This window comes from Gymnodraco acuticeps, unplaced genomic scaffold, assembly GCF_902827175.1.
Source record: "Gymnodraco acuticeps unplaced genomic scaffold, fGymAcu1.1, whole genome shotgun sequence".
NCBI lineage: Eukaryota > Metazoa > Chordata > Actinopteri > Perciformes > Bathydraconidae > Gymnodraco > Gymnodraco acuticeps.
This window is the reverse complement of record NW_022991572.1, coordinates 67,879-77,957: the sequence shown is the minus strand read 5'-3', so window position 1 is coordinate 77,957 and position 10,079 is coordinate 67,879. Positions and strand designations below refer to the sequence as shown.

General features: G+C 43.6%; 2 protein-coding genes across 2 annotated transcripts; both read left to right on the top strand.

Moving 5' to 3' along the window:
* Nucleotides 1-1,063: 1,063 nt before the first annotated feature.
* Nucleotides 1,064-2,535, top strand: LOC117533610 (ribosyldihydronicotinamide dehydrogenase [quinone]-like). The gene is made up of 6 exons (XM_034197460.1): nt 1,064-1,194; nt 1,324-1,491; nt 1,569-1,699; nt 1,777-1,890; nt 1,971-2,072; nt 2,180-2,535. The coding sequence occupies exons 1-6, from the start codon at nt 1,191-1,193 to the stop codon at nt 2,477-2,479; spliced, it is 819 nt and encodes a 272-aa protein (XP_034053351.1). The 5' UTR covers nt 1,064-1,190; the 3' UTR covers nt 2,480-2,535.
* A 3,526-nt stretch (nt 2,536-6,061) lies between these two features.
* Nucleotides 6,062-8,643, top strand: LOC117533603 (NAD(P)H dehydrogenase [quinone] 1-like). Its single transcript, XM_034197451.1, has 6 exons — nt 6,062-6,181; nt 6,311-6,478; nt 6,556-6,686; nt 6,764-6,877; nt 8,078-8,179; nt 8,287-8,643. Exons 1-6 carry the CDS (start codon nt 6,178-6,180, stop codon nt 8,584-8,586), a joined length of 819 nt encoding a protein of 272 aa, XP_034053342.1. The 5' UTR covers nt 6,062-6,177; the 3' UTR covers nt 8,587-8,643.
* Nucleotides 8,644-10,079: the final 1,436 nt, after the last annotated feature.

Here is a 10,079-nt window from a genome sequence, read left to right as displayed (position 1 = left end):
ATGAATTATGGGGTGTAATAAATAATATTATAAATAATGCAATAAATCAAGTAAAGCACTTGTACTTCTCAGCGATTGTATATTTAATTATACACTGTCGTTTGACTTATTCAACTTTAATGGCAATACACACAATATGTCGTTATGGCAACTGGTTGTATACAATTTTCAGCCAAGTTGACTATTCACTGAAGTTTCTCAAGTTTAATTCTGTGGTCAGGAGACTAAAGATCATTTGTGTGCAGATTGGTGGGACAGGCTTAAATATATACCATTAAAGTATCTAAGAAGTACACGATGATCATTCAAGATTCAAGGCTTTAGAGATTTACACACGGCATCTATTGCACGTCTGTCCGTCCTGGGAGAGGGATCCCTCCTCTGTTGCTCTCCCTGAGGTTTCTCCCATGTTCCCTTAAACTGTGGGTTTTCTCTGGAAGTGTTTCCTTGTACGATGTGAGGGTCTAAGGTCAGAGGGTCTAAGGACAGAGGGTCTAAGGACAGAGGGTCTAAGGACAGAGGGTCTAAGAGGGTGTCGTATTGTCATACTGATATTCTGTACAAACTGTGAAGTCCACTGAGACAAATGTAACATTTGTAATATTGGGCTATATAAATAAACATTGATTGATTGATTGATTCCACCCAACAACCAGATGAAAGCTGGAGTCTGAAGAATGACTGTTGTTGGTTTTTTATGATGATAAATAAAGGATGGTTAATATGTTCTGAATTTCTGTTGAATACTTGGAAACTGTGTTGTAGTTCAAATGGCTGGGGTTTGCATATACAATAATTAGAGCCAGTAAATCAAGTAAAGCATTTGTACTTCTCAGCATTTTACTTGTATTTACTGTCGTTTGACTCATTCAGCTTTAATGGCAATGCACACAATATGTCGTTATGGCAAACGGTTGTATAAAAGTTCCTCCCCATTTGAAATGCTGCCGAAATTCAGTGAATACATGTAGATTAGATACTAGATTGATGAGTCCTGGTAGTTGCCATCTGATTGGTCAGTGACCTTGATTGCTGATCGACAGCACCTGTGAGAAATGAGCCAGAAGGCAGTATGTTGAGTGGTGTGGAGTATAAAAGCAGCTTCTTCAGTTTGCTCTAGCATGAGCCACCCTTTCCTTCAACACACAGTCTAATTGTAAAATCCAGCATTTACAATTTCCAGCTTCAAAATGGGTATGTTTTTAACTTTGTGTTCTTGTATTTGCTGAGGGCTTGAGTGTATAGCTCATGTTCAGATTGAATCTAATACATGTGTTTCTGTTCTGATGTGTTCTCATTGGAATCATGTATTTCTTGTTTTAGCGTCAAAGAAAGTGTTGATTGTGTATGCACACCAGAGCTCTGGCTCCTTCAACTCTGCAGCCAAAGACGCTGCGGTGGAAGTTTTAACTGCTAAGGGCTGCACAGTAGAAGTATCTGACCTGTATGCCATGACGTTTAAGGCCACTGCTACAGCTGAGGACATCACTGGTAAATACCTCACTGAAAATAAATAGTTTAGCTTTCAAACTGGTCTTCAGACTCTCAAACATTTATTTTCCCTGCAGGAAAAGTTAAGAATGCAGATCACTTCTGTTACGGAGAGGAGACCAAACTGGCATGGGAGGCGGGAAAGCTTACTGCTGATATCACTGAAGAACAACGCAAACTCACTGAGGCCGACCTCGTCATTTTTCAGGTAGAGCCAGAATGAAAATGTGTTATTCTTTTAAGCCATGCCTCTGTTATGAACTAACCTTAAGCCCTACTTCTCAGTTCCCCATGTACTGGTTCACTGTTCCTGCCATCATGAAGGGCTGGATGGACCGGGTGCTCACACTGGGCTTTGCCTTCACCCACGAGAAGCGCTATAGCCAGGGAATCTTCAAGGTAACAAAGCAAATCAAGAGGTTTGCCTTATTGTGACGCTATCTCTCCCTACTTACAGTAGATCTTGTCTTTTTCCACAGGACAAGAAGGCCATGCTCTCCTTCACCACTGGGTCTCAGGAGTCCATGTTCAGTGCATATGGCATTAATGGAGACATGAATGTCACTCTTTGGCCACTGCAGGTATTTTATTTGGACGAATGATTATCATAAAGCTGTTCCAGAGGAAACTTATTTGTTGTCTGCATCATCACCCATTATTATTTTTGTTACCCTTCCTTTTCCTCCAGAATGGCATCCTGCACTACTGTGGCTTCCAGGTTCTGGCTCCTCAGATCTTCTGGGCCCCCTCTCACGTTCCCTCTGAGGCACGCGGTACAATGCTGGAGGGCTGGCGCACACGCATGCAAGGCCTCCTGGGAGAAAACCCACTTGCTTTCACTCCCTTGGACTGCTTTGATGGGGAGAAGGGGTACCAGCTGAAGCCTGAGGTCCATGAGCAACATGCCGCCAAGGAGTTTGGACTGACCGTAGGGATCCACCTGGGCAAGGCCCTGCCACCCAACAACCAGATGAAAGCTGGAGTCTGAAGAATGAATGACTGTTGTTGGTTTTTTATGATCATAAATAAAAGATGGTTAATATATTCTGAATTTCTGTTGAATACTTGGAAACTGTGTTGTAGTTCAAATGGCTGGGGTTTGCAGATACAATAATTAGAGCCAGTAAAGCATTTGTACTTCTCAGCATTTTACCTGAATTTATATAACACTGTTGTCTCATCAACATTGCGTGGAAGTCGGAAACAGTACCGAAGGAGTGGCAGACCGACGTGGTGGTTCCCCTTTTTAAAAAGGGGGATCAGAGGGTGTGTGCCAATTACAGAGGCATCACACTACTCAGCCTCCCCGGGAAAGTTTACTCTAAGGGCCCGTCTACACATCACTCCAGTTCTGAAGTCTTTACACTGGCTTCCTGTGTGTCAAAGAATAGATTTCAAAATACTGCTGCTGGTTTATAAAGCACTGAATGGTTTAGGCCCAAAATACATTTCTGACCTCCTGCTAAATTATGAACCATCCAGATCTCTCAGGTCTTCAGGGACTGGTCAGCTTTCTGTCCCCAGAGTCAGAACTAAACATGGAGAAGCAGCATTCAGTTATTATGCTCCAAATATCTGGAACAAACTCCCAGAAACCTGCAGGTCCGCTGCAACTCTGACTACTTTTAAATCCAGGCTGAAGACTTTTCTTTTTGTCGCTGCTTTTAATTGAACTATTCATATCTTAGACTAAACTGTAACTTTTATCCATGTACTTTTTCTTTTAATGTTTAATTGACAGCACTGTAACTTTTATCCATGTATTTTTTCTTTTAATGTTTATTTTATTAGCTTTTCTTTTTAATGACTGATTTTAAATGCCATTTTCTTAATCTCTTTCATTTTTTGTAAAGCACTTTGAATTGCCTTGTGTTGAAAAGTGCTATATAAATAAACTTGCCTTGCCTTGCCTTGCCTTGCCTTACACTACAGGCATCAACAAATCTTGAAGCTGGGCGTGTCTGAGGCTTGGCGATTTCTCGTGACCAACAACCAATCACATGAATCTCCCGCCCCCGACATACAAAGAATAGCAATGTTAAAACGAAGTAAACTGGATATAAAATCCCCAAACAGACGAAAACCTACCAGTTTCACCCACTGTCTCTGCCACCTCCCTCCATGCCTGGTTCCTCCACTGTCTCTGCCACCTCCCTCCATTTCTGCTTCCTCCGATTTGTATCCCGGTAAATAGTTCTGGTCGTAAAGAACCGGGTGATTTGCTACCGTAATTTCTCGTTTGGAATATGAGGAAATTAACTGCGGTCTGGCTCTCCCAGCTTGCACGCGGTTTGATTGGCTAGCGCTTGTACTGGCGGGATTTGCATAAACGGGATTTGATTGGCTGATGCCAGCATCGGGAGCATCAAAAGTTGAACATTGCTCAACTTTTGATGCTCACGATGCTTGCAAAGCCATGCTCCGCTCCCCATAATGCAGTTCGGCGAAGATTCAAAATCTTCTACGTCACCCCATTCAAATGAATGGGCGAAGTGTTGAAAGCATTTTTCGATGCCTGTAGTGTAGACGGGCCGTAAGGTACTCGAAAGGAGGGTCAGGCCGATTGTCGAACCTCAGATAGAGGAGGAACAATGCGGATTCCGTCCTGATCGAGGAACGACGGATCAGCTTTTTACTCTCGCAATAATTCTGGGGGGGCTTGGGAGTACGCTTATCCGGTCTACATTTGTTTTGTAGACTTGGAGAAGGCGTATGACCGAGTTCCCAGGGAGTTACTGTGGGAGGTGCTGCGGGAGTATGGGGTGAGGGGGTCTCTACTCAGGGCCATCCAATATCTGTACTCCCAAAGCGAGAGCTGTGTCCGGGTCCTCGGCAGTAAGTCGGACCCATTTCCGGTGAGGGTTGGCCTCCGCCAGGGCTGCGCTTTGTCACCAATCCTGTTTGTAATATACATGGATCGGATTTCGGGGAGGGGGTCTGCAGTTCGGTGGACTAAGGATTGCACCACTGCGTTTTGCAGATGATGTGGTTCTAATGGCTTCATCGGTCTGCGACCTTCAGCACTCACTGGATCGGTTCGCAACAGAGTGTGAAGCGGCTGGGATGAGGATCAGTACCTCCAAATCTGAGGCCATGGTTCTCAGCAGGAAACCGATGGACTGTCCACTCCAAGTAGGGAATGAGTCCTTACCCCAAGTGAAGGAGTTCAAGTATCTCGGGGTCTTGTTCTCGAGTGAGGGAACAATGGAGCGTGAGATGGGCCGGAGAATCTGAGCAGCGGGAGCGGTACTGCAGTCGCTTTACCGCACCGTTGTGACGAAAAGGGAGCTGAGCCAGAAGGCAAAGCTCTCTGTCTACCGGGCCATTTTCGTTCCTACCCTCACCTATGGTCATGAAGGATGGGTCATGACCGAAAGAACGAGATCGCGGATACAAGCGGCCGAGATGGGTTTTCTCCGCAGGGTGGCTGGTGTCTCCCTTAGGGATAAGGTGAGAAGTTTGGTCATCAGGGAGGGACTCGGAGTTGAGCCGCTCCTCCTTCACGTCGAAAGGAGCCAGTTCAGGTGGTTCGGGCACCTAGTTAGGATGCCACCTGGGCGCCTCCCTAGGGAGGTGTTCCAGGCACGTCCAGCTGAGAAGAGACCAAGGGGTAGACCTAGGACCAGGTGGAGGGATTATATCTCTTCGCTGGCCTGGGAGCACCTTGGGATCCCCCAGTCAGAGCTGGTTGATGTCGCCAGGGAAAAGAAAGTTTGGGGCTCTCTGCTGGAACTGCTACCTCCGAGACCGACCACGGATAAGCGGGAGGAGATGGATGTATGGATGTTGTTTGACTCATTCAGCTTTAATGGCAATGCACACAATGTTGCTATGGCAACCGGTTGTATACAATTTTGTTTAGGCTTACCAATGTTAAGTATTGTGACACGACGTCCATCAAACTCCTGTTGGGAAAGATTTCACTGATTGTTAAACTTAGAGCCAAGTTGACTATTCACTGAAGTTTCTCAAGTTAACTTCTGTGGTCAGGAGACTTGACACAAATAATCTGTAACCCTTCATTTCAAACACTTACATTCTGTCAACCCTGTCATTTTGATCTAATCTTTCCATCACCAAACTATTATGCTTTGATCTTAGGTGCTATAACTTTCAAAATAGGCATATTTGTAGAATGCCTTTTGTAGCTCTGCACATTGTCGTCCCAGCTCTAGAATAGTATCCTCGTTCTGATCCTTCAGATCTGCAGGGCCTCTGTGTTAAAAGATGCTTAAGAGACAGGAAAAACCTACGCTGTGTCTCTTTCTGGGTCGGCTAAAATGGGGATAAAGCAAACATTTAAAATGAATGACAAAATGTTTTTGCAAACTGTTCTATTGTAAGTGTATACCGTGTTAAAAACAGGTTAAATCTGCAGCTGGATAAACACATACACATACTTGGCTTGGCTTGTAGAAAAGTTCCTCCACATTTAAAATGCTGCCGAAATTCAGTGAATACATGTAGAGTAGATACTAGATTGATGAGTCCTGGTAGTTGCCATCTGATTGGTCAGTGACCTTGATTGCTGATTGACAGCACCTGTGAGAAATGAGCCAGAAGGCAGTATGTTGAGTGGTGTGGAGTATAAAAGCAGCTTCTTCAGTTTGCTCTAGCATGAGCCACCCTTTCCATCAACACACAGTCTAATTGTAAAATCCAGCATTTACAATTTCCTGCTTCAAAATGGGTTTGTTTTTAACTTTGTGTTCTTGTATTTGCTGAGGGCTTGAGTGTATAGCTCATGTTCAGATTGAATCTAATACATGTGTTTCTGTTCTGGTGTGTTCTCATTGGAATCATGTATTTCTTGTTTTAGTGTCAAAGAAAGTGTTGATTGTGTATGCACACCAGAGCTCTGGCTCCTTCAACTCTGCAGCCAAAGACGCTGCGGTGGAAGTTTTAACTGCTAAGGGCTGCGCAGTAGAAGTATCTGACCTGTATGCCATGACGTTTAAGGCCACTGCTACAGCTGAGGACATCACTGGTAAATACCTCACTGAAAATAAATAGTTTAGCTTTCAAATTGATCTTCAGATTCGCAAACATTTATTTTCCCTGCAGGAAAAGTTAAGAATGCAGATCACTTCTGTTACGGAGAGGAGACCAAACTGGCATGGGAGGCGGGAAAGCTTACTGCTGATATCTCTGAGGAACAACGCAAACTCACTGAGGCCGACCTCGTCATTTTTCAGGTAGAGCCAGAGTGAAAATATGTTATTCTTTTAAGCCATGCCTCTGTTATGAACTAACCTTAAGCCCTACTTCTCAGTTCCCCATGTACTGGTTCACTGTTCCTGCCATCATGAAGGGCTGGATGGACCGGGTGCTCACACTGGGCTTTGCCTTCACCCACGAGAAGCGCTACAGCCAGGGAATCTTCAAGGTAACAAAGCAAATCAAGAGGTTTGCCTTATTGTGGGGTACCTCAAGGCTCCATCTTGGGGCCTCTTCTCTTTAACGTCTACATGCTACCACTGGCTCAGATAATGAAGAACAACAAAATAAGTTATAGCTATGCGGATGACACACATTTACGTAACAATGTCACCAGGAGACTATGCTCCAATTCAAACACTGAGTAAGTGCATTGAACAAATCAATGACTGGATGTGTCAGAACTTTCTTCTTTTAAACAAAGATAAAACTGAGGTAACGGTTTTCGGAGCCAAGGCAGAACGTATAAAAGTTAGCGCTGAGCTTCAGTCTGCAATGTTCAAAACAACAGATAAAGCCAGAAATCTAGGTGTAGTCATGGACTCTGACCTGAGTTTCAACAGTCACATTAAAACAGTTCCTAAATCAGCCTAATATCACCTAAAGAATATATCTAGGATTAAAAGACTAATGTCACAGCAGGATTTGGAAAAACTTGTCCAAGCTTTTATCTTCAGTAGACTGGACTACTGCAATGGTGTCTTTACTGGTCTCACTAAAAAATCTATTGGAAAGCTGCAGCTGATTCAGAACGCCGCTGCTCGAGTCCTCACTAACACTAAGAAAGTGGATCACATCACTCCTGTTCTGAAGTCTTTACACTGGCTTCCTGTGTGTCAAAGAATAGATTTCTAAATACTGCTGCTGGTTTATAAAGCACTGAATGGTTTAGGCCCAAAATACATTTCTGACCTCCTGCTAAATGATGAACCATCCAGATCTCTCAGGTCTTCAGGGACTGGTCAGCTTTCTGTCCCCAGAGTCAGAACTAAACATGGAGAAGCAGCGTTCAGTTATTATGCTCCAAATATCTGGAACAAACTCCCAGAAACCTGCAGGTCCGCTGCAACTCTGACTACTTTCAAATCCAGGCTGAAGACATTTCTTTTTGTCGCTGCTTTTAATTGAACTATTCATATCTTAAACTGCACTGTAACTTTTATCCATGTATTTTTTTTTCTTTTAATGTTTATTTTATCAGCTTTTCTTTTTAATGACTGATTTTAATTGCCATTTTCTTAATGTCTTTCATTTTTTTAAAAGCACTTTTATTTGCCTTGTGTTGAAAGATGCTATATAAATAAACTTGCCTTGCCTTATTGTGACGCTATCTCTCCCTACTTACAGTATATCTTGTCTTTTTCCACAGGACAAGAAGGCCATGCTCTCCTTCACCACTGGGTCTCAGGAGTCCATGTTCAGTGCAAATGGCATTAATGGAGACATGAATGTCACTCTTTGGCCACTGCAGGTATTTTATTTGGACGAATGATTATCATAAAGCTGTTCCAGAGGAAACTTATTTGTTGTCTGCATCAACACCCATTATTATTTTTGTTACCCTTCCTTTTCCTCCAGAATGGCATCCTGCACTACTGTGGCTTCCAGGTTCTGGCTCCTCAGATCTTCTGGGCCCCCTCTCACGTTCCCTCTGAGGCACGCGGTACCATGCTGGAGGGCTGGCGCACGCGCATGCAAGGCCTCCTGGGAGAAAACCCACTTGCTTTCACTCCCTTGGACTGCTTTGATGGGGAGAAGGGTTACCAGCTGAAGCCTGAGGTCCATGAGAAACATGCCGCCAAGGAGTTTGGACTGACCGTAGGGATCCACCTGGGCAAGGCCCTGCCACCCAACAACCAGATGAAAGCTGGAGTCTGAAGAGTGAATGACTGTTGTTGGTTTTTTATGATGATAAATAAAATATGGTTAATATGTTCTGAATTTCTGTTGAATACTTGGAAACAGTGTTGTAGTTCAAATGGCTGGGGTTTGCATATACAATAATTAGAGCTAATAAATCAAGTAAAGTACTTCTCAGCTTTTTACTTGTATTTATATAACACTGTCGTTTGACCCATTCAGCTTAAATGGCAATGCACACAATATGTCGCTATGGCAACCGGTTGTATACAATTTTCTTTAGGCTTACCAATGTTAAGTATTGTGACGCAAAAAGTTTATTTATATAGCCCAATATCACAAATGTTACATTTGTCTCAGTGGACTTCACAGTTTGTACAGAATATCAGTATGACAATACGACACCCTCTGTCCTTAGACCCTCTGTCCTTAGACCCTCACATCGTACAAGGAAAAACTTCTGGAGAAAACCCACAGTTTAAGGGGGAACATGGGAGAAACCTCAGGGAGAGCAACCCTCTCCCAGGACGGACAGACATGCAATAGATGCCGTGTGTAAATCGAAGAGATAATACATTTTACAGCATATAGACCGAATGTTAGGAAATGCATGTGTCTGTAATAAGAAGATGAATCCACGAGGATATCCATCCAGGACCAATGATCCAGGACCACAGCCACGACTCGCGATCCAGGACTCAGTACCATAGCAACAGGATCATCCATGACTCCGGATGCCGGTGTATATAGACACCAAAAAGAAAGACATTTGGGGAAGCTGGGTTAATGGGAACATGAGTACACAGGTATAGACAGAGAGAAAGAAGAAGTAAGATGTCCCCTAACAAACTAAGCCTATATCAGCAAAACTAGGGGCTGAATCTAATCAGCCCTAACTATAAGCTTTATCAAAAAGGAAGGTCTTAAGCGCACTCTTAAAAACGGATAGGGTGTCTGCCGCCCGAACACAAACCTGAAGCTGATTCCACAAATGTGGAGCTTGATAAGAAAAGGCTCTGGCTCCCATTGTACTTTTAGAGACTCTAGGAACAACCAACAACCCTGCATTCTTGGAACGCAATGCCCTAGTAGGACAGCAGGGTATAATGAGTTCTTTAAGGTAAGATGGCGCCTGCCCATTAAGGGCTTTGTAGGCGAGAAGAAGAATTTTAAATTATATCCTGTGTTCTATAGGGAGCCAGTGTAAGGCAGCCAGAACAGGAGTAATGTGGTCCCTTTTCCTAACTCTGGTTAGTACACGAGCTGCAGCATTTTGAATCAGCTGAAGCGACTTGACTGACTTCTTGGTACACCCTGATAATAAAGAGTTACAATAATCCAGCCTTGAAGTAACAAATGCATGGACTAGTTTCTCTGCATCGTTTTGAGGCAAGATATGCCTGTTTTTTGCAATGTTACGTAGATGGAAGTAGGCGGTCCTTGAAATTGATTTTATGTGGGCGTTAAAGGATAAATCCTGATCAAATATAACACCAAGATTCCTTACAGTC

Coding starts and splice junctions, on each gene's coding strand:
- LOC117533610 (XM_034197460.1), top strand. Junction 1,700..1,776: donor CCGACCTCGTCATTTTTCAG/GTAGAGCCAGAA, acceptor CCTACTTCTCAG/TTCCCCATGTACTGGTTCAC. Junction 1,891..1,970: donor ATAGCCAGGGAATCTTCAAG/GTAACAAAGCAA, acceptor CTTTTTCCACAG/GACAAGAAGGCCATGCTCTC.
- LOC117533603 (XM_034197451.1), top strand. Junction 6,687..6,763: donor CCGACCTCGTCATTTTTCAG/GTAGAGCCAGAG, acceptor CCTACTTCTCAG/TTCCCCATGTACTGGTTCAC. Junction 8,180..8,286: donor TCACTCTTTGGCCACTGCAG/GTATTTTATTTG, acceptor CTTTTCCTCCAG/AATGGCATCCTGCACTACTG.